The sequence below is a fragment of the Portunus trituberculatus genome, chromosome 3 (genome assembly GCF_017591435.1).
Source record: "Portunus trituberculatus isolate SZX2019 chromosome 3, ASM1759143v1, whole genome shotgun sequence".
NCBI lineage: Eukaryota > Metazoa > Arthropoda > Malacostraca > Decapoda > Portunidae > Portunus > Portunus trituberculatus.
Window position 1 is genome coordinate 6,027,755 of NC_059257.1, and position 15,003 is coordinate 6,042,757.

General features: G+C 41.2%; 1 protein-coding gene and 1 long non-coding RNA gene across 2 annotated transcripts in view; one reads left to right on the plus strand and one right to left on the minus strand.

Moving 5' to 3' along the window:
• LOC123509429 overlaps positions 1-5,452 on the plus strand; it is a 158,115-nt gene extending 152,663 nt beyond the window's left edge. Inside the window, exons 2-4 of the mRNA XM_045263723.1 lie at positions 2,411-2,593; positions 4,178-4,417; positions 5,007-5,452. Of these exons, the coding sequence (XP_045119658.1) occupies positions 2,411-2,593; positions 4,178-4,417; positions 5,007-5,225 (642 nt within the window). The 3' untranslated portion in view covers positions 5,226-5,452. The remainder of the gene's footprint in view (positions 1-2,410; positions 2,594-4,177; positions 4,418-5,006) is intronic.
• A 616-nt stretch (positions 5,453-6,068) lies between these two features.
• LOC123509448 lies at positions 6,069-9,137 on the minus strand. The gene is made up of 2 exons (XR_006676198.1): positions 8,605-9,137; positions 6,069-7,828 (listed from the first exon to the last, which is right to left on the minus strand). It is a non-coding gene; the product is annotated as an uncharacterized LOC123509448 (long non-coding RNA).
• Positions 9,138-15,003: the final 5,866 nt, after the last annotated feature.

The following is a 15,003-nucleotide window of genomic DNA, read 5'->3' on the forward strand; positions in this document are numbered from 1 at the left end:
TGTTTGTTTGTGTGTTTGTTTGTCTGTTTGTCATCATGTGTTGGTGCTGCGGTGTTGTATGCATGTGTTTTACTGTTTACCCTTAGTAGTAGTAGTAGTGGTAGTAGTAGTAGTAGTAGTAGTGGTAGTGGTAGTAGTAGTAGCAGTGGCTGTGGTGGTAGTAGTAGTAGTAGTAGTAGTAGTGGTAGTAGTAGAGGAAGTGGCTGTGGTGGATGTAGTAGTGGTAGTGGTAGTAGTAGTAGTAGTAGTAGTAGAAGTAGAGAGAGAGAGAGAGAGAGAGAGAGAGAGAGAGAGAGAATCATGCAATCATTTCTCTCTCTCATGCAAGTCCAAACTCCACGGACACGGCCTCGACTCTCTCTCTCTCTCTCTCTCTCTCTCTCTCTCTCTCTCTCTCTCTCTCTCATCCTAAAAACGAAATAAACTCCTTTTCATCTTTACTTTCTTACTTTTCTTATCATTTTCTTTCTTTTCACATTTCAATCTCTTTTTCAGGTTTATTCTCTATTTTCATTGATTTTTTTTCATATTTTCTTCTATTTCTGAGGCAAAACAAGGCAAAATATCCACCTTTTATTTCATTTCATTTTTTATCTATCTATTTAATGTTCTCCCAAGAGTTAAAGCTTTATTTCATACATACATACGTACATACATACATACATATAGAGTTCAATAACATATATAGATCCATACCATTATTTTTAGGTCACGGTCTCTCTCTCTCTCTCTCTCTCTCTCTCTCTCTCTCTGACACGACTTGATCACGTCCTCGCACAGAATTAGACGTGACAGACAGGCATGACCCTAACTACACCTTCCGTCACGCCACAACACACGTCAGTCACATCACTTGGCTACAGAAGAGTCAAAACTACACAAACAGTTGTCTCTGTACTCGATAAAGCAGTTTTCCTTCCTGTATTTCTATCTAAGCTGATATCTGTATTTCTGTCATCATTTTTCGTGGCAGTTGTCATTAGCTAAAACTACCTCTGACGTGTAGTAGTAGTAGTAGTAGTAGTAGTAGTAGTTGTTGTTGTTGTTGTTGTTGTATTAGTAGAGTATCATGACGCGATTTTTTTTATTCATTCTGATTATTATTTGGCAATTTTACACAGCTTCAGAAACTTACCTGGGGATTAAAATGGGGAAGACTCTGTGCTTTAATCTTTTGACCCTATAAAACCTTCCACAAACCTCAATGAGAACTACAGGTAATGTGACTCAAGGCCTGCAGTTTTGGTCTCTGTTACTCTGTGTGCAATATCTATCAATGTACCAGGCTGGCAATTGCACACACACACACACACACACACACACACACACACACACACACACACACACACACACACACACACACCCATGATATGATAGCTCTATATAGGGGATTGGAAGGGATAGAGAAGCTGGACAGAGATGATCTTGTGAAACATGATATGAGAAGCATTAGAAGACATGGAAAACTAAAAATAAGAGATTGCAGAAGAGATATCAAGAAACACAGCTTTTCATACCAATTTATAGCAGAGTGGAATTAACAATGATGAAAATGTGTGTAGAAAGACCATACATAAATTTAAACACACACACACACACACACACACACACACACACACGTGGACAAGTTATAGAACATATTCTTCAAAGTCGCCTTCACTTTTGGGAATATTCGAAGGATTTCTTTCTTCTGCTCTGTAAAGAAAAAAATAATCAGGAAAAGGTCACAAAATTTTAAATTAACTATTGGTACTGCAATTAGAACTTCACAAAACACCTAAATAAATGCAATTCAAAATAAGTACAGACATTCACATACATACATACATACTAACACACACACACACACACACACACACACACACACATCCCTGTGGTCACTTGGTCAGACGAGAAAAGTCCGTCTGCTTTATTTGCTCCCCCAGTTGCCCCACGTTGTTCCCAGCGGCTCATGGAAAAGAGTTCCGCTCGAGACAGTGCTACGAGCGTGAGGGGGGAGGGAGGTGTGGGTATGTAATGTAATATATCATATGTATTCCCTGTACCTCTGATTATCATACGCCTGGCAACCCTACGTAAGCCTCAGTCTTGCTGGTGTCTCCAAGGCAGGCAGGCGTATGGGGGTCCTTCCAAGGCTTTCTCTGTGTTCCTCTGCTTGAATACACATACTCCAGTTAGTACGTGTTTCTATGAAGAACCTTCACCTTCGTGGCTGTACTGTCCCGACAGCTACCCAACACCACAACTTCCTTCTATCTAATCATTTATCATTCCTATTAATGCCTATTTAAAAAAACATTAGAACTGTACCTTTAGTCTTCACTCCAACCTACCCTAATCTAACACATTTTAAACCTAACTTATTTAAAAGCATTAGAACTGTACCTTTATTCTCTGTCCTTCCCTGCAGTCGGAACACCCAAGCCTCATTGATGTAGTGCAGCTTGATGTGACGAGTGAGGGGGCAGTGCAGGCAGCCGCTCAACACATACAGCAGACCCATGGCAAGGCACTGGACCTTCTCATCAACTGCAGTGCCATTCTCAGCCCCTCAGGACGTGGCGAGACCAGCCTGAGAGACGTTTCCATGAAGGTTTGAAGTTTGTTAGTTTGTCGTGTGGTTTTCGCCGGTATTCAGAAACATCTTTTCCTCTCACTATGAGTTTTGGGTATGATTAGATGATCTTATTTGTATTAGGAAGAGTCTATGGAGGTCAGAAGATTACTGTCCAGTCTCCACTATTTCAATCCCCACTCACCGAGAGTGGCTAGTTAGTTATTAAGTGTCTTTACTGCAAACAAGGGAGGGAGGAGGAGGGGGGGGCAGTAGGAGGAGGAGGTGAAGCGGATAGCAGTGAGGGACATCAGGACGATTTCTTGTGTTGGCATCGTGGAGGTGAGTCGTGTGTGCGCCGAGAAGTGTGTCTGGCCTCTGCCTCGTTGTAAGGTGTTGGTTTGGTGGTGTTCCTGTTGTATGTCGGGAAGGTATGTTGTACACTGTACAGTGGTGGTGTTGGCGTGTGACCGTGTGTAGTGAAGGACCTTTGCCCGTTTCTCATGAACGAGATGTATTTCAGATGATAGGAAGTGTTGCTTGGCACTTCGTGGAACGGTTTGTTTATAGAGTATTTCTTGTTTATAGTGTATTTCTGAATATCAATTTGGTTATTTGGTAACACTTAATATGCATTGTAAGTTGCCATTCCGTAGTAAAATAACGCGTAGTGTTCTATTAATGGGAACTTGTAACCTGTTTGTTGAACGCAGCACATGCTCATAACTCGTGGCTTTGGTGTGCATTGATAGCAAGGCTGAAGGGTGCTTTTAGTGGCTCTTGGGTCTCCCTTAGTGTATCTCGGCTTCCCTCACTGAGCGGTGGCGCAGATGTAGGCTAAGCGGTCACGAACTTCGGCATGAGCTACGTGTAGGATTGTTAGGGTAGTGGGATAAGGAGTTGTGTGAGAGTTGTTGGGTAACGTGACGTTTCGACCCCAGTTTCGTATGTGTTGTGAACCAGTGTGCCATTTTATATGTAAAGCATCAAACAAGTGATCGTGCTTTAACGTCACGGCACCCCAGTTTCTTTAATAGTTTATGAATGAGTAAGGCTTTTGTTGTGTAAAAGCTTCGAAATGGCTGTGTAGTAACCATTTATATTGGCAGTGTCCCCGATAAAGTCTCGTGCGATCGCCTCGATTCCCTGCTTACACTTCGCAGCTCCTCTACCCTGGTGATTTGACGTCGCATATGTGAAGCCACGCTATTGGTCAGAGTGGCTTCATGAGAGAGAGAGAGAGAGAGAGAGAGAGAGAGAGAGAGAGAGAGAGAGAGAGAGAGAATGAAAACTAATATGAAAAATGGAAATACATATAGAGAATATGGTTTCTCAACCTTTTTACCCTTGCGTAACCCTTGAAATACATGCCATGTCTCGAGGAAGCCATGCGCAAAAAACAGTCGAGTAATAATTTTCGGGGTGTTGTGGTGCACTAGCTAGGTGCAGCACCATACGCTAGTTAGTTCCATCAGTAATATACGCAGTTGCATTGAATTTGAGGCAAGTCACTCTGATCATACTGTGCAATTTGTCCCTATATCAGAGGTCTTGGATTAGTCATTAAAGAGGAATTAATGACAGCAGATGTTTCTTTATTGATTGGTGACTTTCTTGTTGCAGGAGTGTACAACAAGGGGCGGTGTATACGACGAGGGACAAGGTCGGGTCATGCCGGCCATCCCTAAACATGGAGCAAGCAAGTCTCGGGCGTCAGTCAGGAGGTGGAGCACGACCCGCCACAAATCTGGCACAGGCGTCCCTACAACTGCGCAACTGCGCATTACCAACTTCGTGGAGGCGCATGTGTTTCACTCTCTTCAGAAGATGACGCAGACCGAGGAGGCGTGTGGTTCGGCACAGGTATGGGCCGGGCCGTTTCACCGCCTCCATGAGGCGTACAGGCTATCAGGAACTGTTCTGTCCAGGGTCTCTTTTTTAACCCTGGTTCTGTCTTGGTGTTAAAAGGTAATATAACGGTGTTACAAGCAAAACTCGAACGTTCGTTATCAGAAGAGAATGAGGAATATATATATTTTTTAAGGAATTACTTTTTTTTTAAGGAATTAGTTGTTTTAAGGAATTAGTTGTTTTAAGGAATTAGTTGTTTTAAGGAATTAGTTGTTTTAAGGAATTAGTTGTTTTAAGGAATTAGTTTTTTTTAAGGAATTAGTTTTTTTTAAGGAATTAGTTTTTTTTAAGGAATTAGTTTTTTTTAAGGAATTAGTTTTTTAAGGAATTAGTTTTTTTTAAGGAATTACTTTTTTATGGAGTACTTTATTTTAAGGAATACTTTAATAAAGAGGATTGGAGATAACTTGCGGTGAGTAAAATGGAATCCACTAAACATTTACAGGGCGGTCACACCACACCACACCACACCACACCTGTCCTACATTTGAGGACAAGGTTGTTCATGATTAAAGTGTAAAGGTAAAATTATTTTTTACAGGTCCTGCCACTACTGGAGGGAGAACCAAACCAGCGTGTCCTAACACCCTCAACCTGCGGCAGGAAACTGGCTCTTCTTGCACTGGAAGACACAAACTGTCTGCGCCTTTCATGGAGGAATTGGACCCTGCCTCTCACCAGCTCTGACCTGGCAACACTCGGCGTCATCCAGGGAGGGAGGACAGGACAGGACAGCCTTGCTTCATCTAACCTAACCTAACCAATACATGTTGCTGCCTCATCCAGGGTGGGAGGGAGGACAGGACAGACTGCCTTGCTTCATCTAACCTAACCAATACATGTTGCCAATCACTCTTGTAATGTTATTTATTATTCCTTCCATCTAATGTGAATGTGCCCACATGTGTAATGTTGTTATTCCTTATGTTCTGTGATGGACCCACATGACTGTTGTGTTAGTACTAATAATAAATCATAATAAGAAAATTGATATTGCTTTAATTCCATTATTTTTTTTTTTTTTATAGGAACCGTTTATGAAATAAACATAACCAGACTTGCTCTGGAGCTTAACCTTACCTCACTCACCTCAGTTAAAATCTAAACTCAAGCCTCCCCTTGTTAAGCCCCACAATATAATAATACTACATACAGCTTGTCACAAAGTGAGTAATCCTTTCTATCAAGTTAACCAACCATTCAACATATCAAAGAACCCTGAGATACTCACTCAATTGGGCCAATTCTCAGTGAAATGCCTAAAAAAGCTCAAAAGCAGTAGGAAATAGTTAAAAGAATACTGAAAACCAGTTAAAAGAATATAACTGAAAAACCAGTCCTTACAAAACTGCTCCTGAAAAGCAGCAAAGTGGGAAAATTCCCTGCAAAACTGCCCCAAAATGCTGAAAAATTGCTAAAAGCAGCAAAAATGGCAATTCCCTGCAAAAACTGCCCCAAAATGCTGAAAAATTGCTAAAAAGCAGCAAAAAATGGCAAAAAATCCCTGCAAAACAGCCTCAAAAACTGTGCTAAGTCATAAATACTCCGAAGAGTCTCCGGAGAAACAGCAGATGTATATTTGGGTTAAAAATACATTGAAGAGTCTCCCTTCCTTCACTTTTATTCAATCAACACATTTTTACACAACTCTGAAAACTCCACCAAAACTTTCAACTTAGAAAAATTTTACAGTGTAACACCAGAATTTGTACAGCTAGAAAACTACAAATTTCAACTAGAAAATTTTTACACAAATCTGATGAAAACTCTACCAAAACTTTCGACTTAGAAAATTTTGTACAGCTAGGAAACTACAAATTTCAACTAGAAAATTTTTACACAAATCAGATGAAAACTCTACCAAAACTTTCGACTTAGAACATTTTTACAAAGCAACACTAGAATTTGAACAGCTAGGATATTTTTACAAAGCAACACTAGAATTTGAACAGCTAGGAAAATTTTAACAATTTTCAACAGAAATTTTACAACTTGCAACATACAACAATTTTTATATTTCAACTTAGAATAATTTCTGCAATTTCTAACTTGGGACAATTTTATATTTTTTAGTCTGGGAATATTTTCACCTTACAAAGTATTAGAGAAAAAAATTAGGAAAGTTGCAAGATGGACCATGAGGCCTGCACATACATGGCAGCAGTCTCTGTATGAACAGGTCATCCATACATTTGTCTAATATAACATTAAAAAAATGAATACAATAACATAATAGTATTTTGACAGCAATTTCATTGCAAAGTCTAGGAGGAACTATCAACTCTGTACAATGATTTCTTACACAATGGCTTTGGTCTCAAACAGCATGTTGTCCCTTGCAACGCTACATTGTCACCATAAATACACAAAACACAGACCGTCCTTCTGGGGCCGTATTCTACACAGTCAGCCTCAGGTCTCACTGAATGCCTGACCGTCACTCCACTGCTGGTCTTTGGGCTCATCACTTGTCAACTTTATATAAGTATACAAAGAAATAGATCCTTGACATAATTTCTACAATTCTAATTATTTTGACATCATAGTAAGACTGTGTATCCAAACAAAGGAAACATGACAAACATAAGATTATGCCCAACAGCCTGACACATGACACATGACACATGCAAGCCACTCAGAGCAAGGTTTGTTTGAGTTTTTGGAAAACTGATCGCACCCTCTTGGCAGTTATCTATAATGATAAATTACTCCATCAAAGGACATTATTTAGCCATCATTACAGATATTTATCATTAATTAATATCAAAACTGTCGGGGATCATGCCATGGTACATAAAACAAGCTCTCACCATGCTGAGAAGAGTTTTAAGACAGTGGTTGGCAGCGCTGCAACAGACTGAACTTATGACGAGTCACAAGGTGAGAGCCTGTCATTGAGGGACTTGTGTCTAAAATGCACCATTTTGTCTACAATCACATCACTAGCTATGATGGTTTGTAGAATACGGCCCTTGAAACCTTACACAGAACAGTAACAGCAAAGCTCTACAAAGTAGAGAAACTTACTATTTAATCAGTCTAAACATTCCCACTCAAAAATGTCTATAAACCTAATTATATACAACAATTTTTCCCTAAATGAAAAACATTGAATTCAAGGAATGACTGGCACACTTGCCCATAAAGCTGCCCACACACACACACACACACACACACACATATAATCCTTCGGTTAAAACTGTGTGCACTTCTTTCCACACACACACACACAAAAAAAGAAAAAAAGCATGAACCAATGATGCTGTGAATGTTGATGCATCCTCCATCCTTGCCACTCTGTCTTGCACTCTGCACACACGTTTAGGAAAGAAGTGTGCAGTGTGCCGCTGGACCTCCAAAAGCCTGCAACAAAAGAAAGGAGTCAACAAAAGATCATGTTTAGTGATCAATTACCTTCAAGTCATCTTATCAATCAGAAATTGTGAAAACTGCTCATTTGTAATCACATTTCTGATACAGGAAGGTAGATCAAAAACCCAGCAAAGCAAAGCCACACTATTTTTTTTTTTTTTTTTTTTTCATGCAAGAGGGCAACTAGCCAAGGCAACAAAAGTTAAAGAAGAAGCCCACTTGAATTTCAAGTTCACTAAAAGATTGGTACAGAATTAGCATGTCTTGAAATCTCCCTATTAAAAAACATCAAGTTGTACAAAGATGGAAATACAGAAGCATGTAGGGAATTCCAGAGTTTACCAGAGAAAGGTCTGAATGGTTGAGAGTACTGGTTAACTCTTGTATTAGAGAGTTGGACAGAACAGGGATGAGAGGAAGAAGAAAGCCTTGTGCAGCAAGGCTGCAGGAGGAGGTGACGTATGCACTTAGCAAGATCAGTAGAGCAGTTAGCATGAAAATGGTGATAAGATAAAAAAGATGCAATATTTTGGCAGTGAGAAAGAGGCTGCAGACAGTCAGTCAGTCAGAGGAGAGGAGTTGATTACATGAAAAGCTTTTGATTCCACCCAATCTAACAATACTGTGTGAGTGGAACTCCCCCCAAACATGCAAAGATTACTTCATACAAAGACAGATCAGGCCCTTGTACCGAGTAAGCAGATGGGGGCGAGAAACACTGGCGACAATGTCAAAATAACTACTACTTGACAACTTGTTTGCCTTACTTGTAGTGCAGCAAAGTGTGTGTGCCACCCTTCTTGAAACTCTGGAGCACCTTCATGTGTTCAGTAAAGTGGTGGGCAGGAACACAAAGAGGTGCTTCCCTCGACGCCTCGCCACCGGTGCAGTACGTCCTGTGGGGGAAACAAACCGTCATTGCACTCATTAACACACAGGGAAGATGTGCAACTCAGCCACTCAGCCCTCCTTACTGATAAACACCACCACTCACAAACACACACAAACTGCACTCACCAACTCCTAACAAATAAATACAAGTCAGCCACTCATCTCTTCTTCCTCCTGTGACAGAGATGCCTCCACAAAGAAATCAATAACACACAGATTGATCACATTCATCTTTGACAGACACAAAGTTCACAGAAAAACTGAGAATCTGTACATCTTACTATTCAATCACTTCATCTTTTCTTCATTACAAAGTTTCATAAACTGTTTCATTGCACACACACACACAAACACACACACACACACACGACAAATGTGGAGAATCTTTAGGAAAAGTGATGGAGAAGCAGGCTGAATGGAAAAAAAGTCAGGAAGTGGAAAGAAAGGAGGTAAATTACAAAGTTGCAAGTCTGGAAAAGGAAATCAAAGAGTCTGGGGAGAAAACTTTGGGCCTTGCTGAAATTATAGATCAACAGATCATAGAAGAGAAGATTGCTGAGAAAGTTGTGAAGGTTATTAAGTCAAATGAGACATTGGTGAGGGAAACTGTAGACAAAAAGAGATGTGTGGTGATATTTGGTGTGGAGGAGGATAAGACACCGAGTAAAATGGAGAGAGAAAAACATAAAAAAGGTGATAAATAATATCATTAATGTGGTGCAGGAGGAGGGAAAAGACCTAGTACAAGAAATAGAGGACTTCCATAGAATTGGAAAGTTCACAGGAGAAGGTATGAGGCCAGTAAGAATCAAATTTAAGTCACAAAAGGATGTAGATGAATTGGTGGAGAAGTCATGGAGGTTAGCCCAGCAGGAAACAACAAGGAAGATTTGGTTGAGAAGAGATCTCGGTGAAAAGGAAAGAGAAATGTTAAATGAGTTGAGAAAGGAGGCTTTGAAAAAAAATGAAGAGAGGACAGAAGAGGAGAAGAAAGAGTTTTTCTGGAGAATCTTGGATATGAGACTGAGGAAGTGGTTCATAACCCAGAAAAGTACAGTAAGAAAGGACTAAAGAAACTTACGTATGAGCGGAATGTAATGTATTCCAACATAAATGGAGTGATATCGGGATTTTAGAACTCAACGATTACTTGAGGGATAAGAACCCAGATATTGTGGGTCTTACTGAAACAAAACTGAGAGAGGAGAAGACCTGATGATGGTTGGAGAAGGAAATATAATGTTTGGAAAAGAAATAGAGTAGGTAAGATGGGAGGAGGAGTGATGTTGCTGGTTAAAAAAGATATAAAGGTGGATCAAGTGAAAGAAGGTATGGGAAAGGCAGAAGTGCTAAAGATCAGAGCAGAAACTAATGAAGGAAAAAAGAGGCACTACATAGTGGTGTACGTACCACCTAAGACAAATGCATGGTCAGTACAGGAATATGAAGAAATGATAAGAGATACAGGAACATGTCTGGAAGAAATGTTGGGTGGCTGTGAACGAACTATAATGATGGGAGATTTTAATTGTAAAGAGGTGTGTTGGGAGGACTGGTCAATGGAGGGATCAGAGACAACATGGGGAAATACACTATTGACACTGGCAATGGAAAATGTGTTAACTCAGTGGGTCAAAGAAGATACTAGGTTTGGAGGAGAGGGAGCATCGTCAAGACTGGACTTGGTCTTTAGTACAGAGCCAATGGTCATTGAGGAGATGAGGGTGGAGTGCCCTTTAGCAAAGAGTGATCATGCAGTTTTGGAGTTCAAGGTGATAGATGAAGAGAAATCTAGAAGAAATGAAGAATATAAAGTGGGAAGATGGAATTATGCCAAGACAGATTTTGGAAACCTAAGGAAATTCTTTCAAGAGACAAGTTGGATGAAATTCAAAAGTGCTAAGGGAGCAAATGAAAAGTGGAAGGAATTTATAAAAATATACAAAGAAGGTGAGAAAAAATTTGTACCAATAAGACAACATAGAGAAGTTGGAAAGCAGGACTGGTTTAACGATAGATGTGAAAAGGCTAGAACAAGAAAAGAGGATGCATGGAAGAGGTGGAGAAGGAAAAGACGGATTAAGCAGTGGGAAAGTTACAAAAGAGCAAGAAATGAATATGTGTTGATTAGAAGAGAAGAAAGAAAGAAACAAGAAAAGGATATAATTGATAAATGTAAAGACCAACCAAGGCTTTTTACAGACATGTGAACAATTGCCAGTTTTTCTTACACTCCTGACTACTAACTCTGTACAAGGGTCTTATCTGTCCTATCCGTCCCTGTATGGGAGTATCCTTAACATGTATGGGGTGGTTCCACTCACACAGGGTGGAATCAAAAGCTTTTCATCTTATCAGCTCCTCTCCTCTGACTGACTGTCTTTAGCCTCTTTCTCACTGCTGGAATGTTGCATCTCTTGCCATCTTGTGGTAAATATTGACAAGAGGTCCTTTGTTTGCCAAATATTGCCATTTGTCCCCTTAGACCTTCTCAGCAAATGCAAAATTTGGTCTATTTTGGTTCCCCTGACTGACTCAACCAAAACAAACTTCATCGAAGTTAACCTAACCCCAAATCTAATCTAACCTAACCTAAACTTAATATTACAACTCTGTTTTTTGCACGATGTCCTCATTTTCAAAAGCATCAATAGGAGTCAGAGGTTTGAGAGTTCAGCTGGTGAATACTGAATACCAAAGTCTTGAAACTGCCAGCACATTGCTTGACAGTGGCCATCCTCAAGCAATCCTACCTGCTGTCAGCCCTGTGACCTTGTTGGGCTGTGCTGCCATCTCCCATGATTATGACTCAAGGTAAGGTGGCTAATACGCATTAGGGTCGTGCTGGAAGCTCCATCTGGCCCCTTGCTAGCTCTGCCTCTGCTGATCGCCAGGCCCATCGTAATCCAGGACCGAGTGTAAATGTAAACATTGAGTGTTGGTGAACCACAATTATGTGGCACCTGTAAATTCCCCAAGGGAGAGGACTGTACAGGGTGTGACTGGTGTGCCACAAGGTGCCACTCTAACGCAATGTGCATGGGCGTGGCAGAGAGTGTAGTCCAAGACATTACTCTGTTGGCAGGAGAAGGTATTTCTTTTGTTTGTTTGCAATGTAGGGTACAAAAATGAGGGCTTGCAAAATAGTCTCCCACACCCCATAGAAGTGGAACAGCTGTTGATTTAAGAACAGTGTGACCAAAGAGAAGTTACAAAACAGTTGGCAGAAATGGTCACTGCCTAGTGTGCTACTGGTCAGACTTTGACAGACAAAGTAGAGGCAATATCGTCCAAGCTACAGTCTTTCTTGTCCTCTGCCCTCTCCGGTGCTCCTACTTCATTAGGTGAGGCTGCTCTCAATGCTAGAATTAGAGAACAGTGTAGAGAGCTAAGGGAGAGGAACGACGCTATCGTTCGGTGACCATCAGAGGTGTACCCACAAACTTAACTATGTAAGTTGCTTATTGCACAAGTATGATTTACATGTGTTAGGGGTGACTGAAACTTGGCTATTGCCCTCAACACCTTCCCTCTTCTTTTGTTGATATTCCAGGTTATATATTTTTGAGGAAGGATGTCAATGGTGTTATTGCAAAGCACGGTGTGGGACTTTATATTAGTTCTACCCTAAATTTTCATGAAGTGGAAATTCATGTTCCAATTGTTACCATTTATCTTATAGATTTTGATTTCTGCCTTATAGAGTTTATAGAGCTCCTTCTTATGCAGTACTAAAAAATGAGTCCTTGTTATTGTGTTTGTGGGAATTGTGTTCTGGGAAGAATGTTGTTGTGGTAAGGGATTTCAATTTACCAACAATTAAATAGTATTCTGACCAACCTGGTATGCATTTGTCTCAGCTGGATGAAAGATTCTTGTTGGGATTAACCCAGTTGATTGCTGAACCAATCATAAATTCATCCAGTAATGTATTTGATTTGATCTTGACAAACTATGTTGAGAGAGTGAGAGGTAAGAGTTCTCTCCCCATTTCCCCACAGTGTTGTCCTACTTATTGTGCTTTAATTCTCCAAGACTTGCCACTGGTGGTTGTTATGATCTGGTTGCCATTATGATCGCCTAAAAGTTTTGAATTTATTTTCTGTTAAAGGGAGGCTATTACGTCATGGCATTATTAAGATGTGACAAATTGTAAATGGAAAATCCTTCTTATATTTTAATGACTTTTTCTTCCACCCAACTTCTAACACCACCAGAGGCCATCAACACAAGCTTGCACATGTACACACCAACCTAGATATTAGGAGACGTTCATTCACAATATGTAATACTGGCCACTGGAATTCCCTCCTGAGTCTGTTGTTACACATCCCAGTCTTCAGACATTCAAATCAGCTATCACCTCATCTCGGCAATTTACTTTTTGAATATTATGATTGATGAGGTTAATTTATCATATTTCTTATTGTACTTGTGATGCACTCCCCTGCCCATCTGTACAGTTATTCAAGATGTGGAGAGATAGAGTAGCTGTGGTGGCGAGTGGACGTGTTGTGTGTGCGCTCCGTTTCTGGCTGTGGTTTTTATAGTTAGCGAGTGGTGTTTGTGCTTGGTGTCTGTGTGTGGTGCTTTTGAGTGTTAGTGAAGTGAAAGTGTGTACTGCAAGTGTTAGATTAGAGTGAAATAGTGGTTAGAATCAGTGTTTGTGAGTTAAAAAGTATTTTTGTAGTGGGAGGAGACTAGGCTTGTAACCGTCAAGTTGACCTTGAAAGAGGATTAGTTGACCTCACTTAGGCCCTCCCACCACCGCGGTTCCCCCACCCCGCCGTCACCTAGTATTTTTATTTGTTTGTGAGTTAACATATTGTAAATTAGTATGGCGGTAGCTACTGAGGTATATCAGAGTGTGATTGAGTGCGTGAAAGAGAGTATTGAGGTGGGATTGGGAGAGTTTGTTGTGTGTGAGATGTGTGGGCACGACAGGAAGGTCGTTGACTTTTCTGAGTGTATGGTGTGTAGGCTCAAGAGCGAGAATTTAGTTCTTTCTCTTGAGCACCGAGAATTGCGAGAGGAAATCAGAAAGCTAAGTGAGGGGAAAAGTGCGAACGAAGTTCTCATCTTTGAATTGAAGGAGGAGGTTAAGAGGCTTGGGGAGGCAGTGGAAAAAATTAGGCAGGAGATCAGTGTTAGGCCGAAGGTTGGACCTTCTGAGGGCGACAGGGTGGCTTGGCCCTCTGTCGGGAAGAGCAGAGTGGGGAAGAGGGAGCAGGCGAGCCAGACGGGGAAAGATAGTAGTCAGGATAGGCAGAGATGGCAGGTTGCGAGGGGAAGGAAAGCGGAGACAGTTAGGGAGGATAGGACTAAACCCGTTGAGTGTGAAAATAGGTTCGGTTTGTTGGAGGGGGAGGGGGAGAGTGAGAGTGGAGTGAATGAAGTGGTTGTGGTGAGTGAAAGGAGAAAGAAGGGGGTAGAGGAGAGGAGGAGGAGGGTTGTGCCTAGCACACCTCAGGTGTGTGTGGTGGGTGACTCTCAGGTTAGGTATTTAGATAGCACTTTCTGTGGGAAAGACAGGGATAGGAGGACGAACGTGTGTATGCCTGGTGCAGGTGTGAAGGCAGTGAGTGAGGAGGTGCAGAAGAGGGTTGGGGGGATGGAGAGGGAGGGTGTAGTAGTTTTGCACGTAGGTGGGAACGATGTCAGAGCAGGTGGGTCGGAGGAGTTAGTGGCAAGATTTCGGAAAATGTTAGGCAAGATAAGGGAGAGTGGTAGGAGGTGTGTAGTGTCAGGAATCTTGCCTCGTGTGTATGTTAGCAGGGAATGGTTGTCTAGAGCCATTGGTGTGAATGTTCGGGTAAAAGGGATGTGTAAGGATGTGGGTGTCAGCTTTGTGGATGTATGGGATAGGTTCTATGGGCGAAGGGATTTGTATGCTAGGGATGGTGTGCATCTGAGTAGGAAGGGTGTGGATGTGCTGAGTGGATGTCTGGAGGGGAGTTGGGATGGAGTGTAGGGGGTGAGGTAGCAAATGCATTCCAGAAGAAAGATGCTAGACATAAATTAGATAGGATAAACAGAGATAGTGAAAAGATTAGGAAAGATTTCCAGGTGCAAATAGGAGAGAATAAGATTAGGATTCCAAATAAGGAGACAGCATCTAGGAAGGTAGCAGGACTTAAATGTTTTTATGTAAGTGCCAGGAGTCTTAGGAACAAGAAGGACGAGTTATCTAGTTATATAGTTGAGGAGGACTTAGATGTTGTATGTGTCACAGAGGCATGGGTAAATGAGGAAAAGTTTAGGGAAAATAGGAAAGA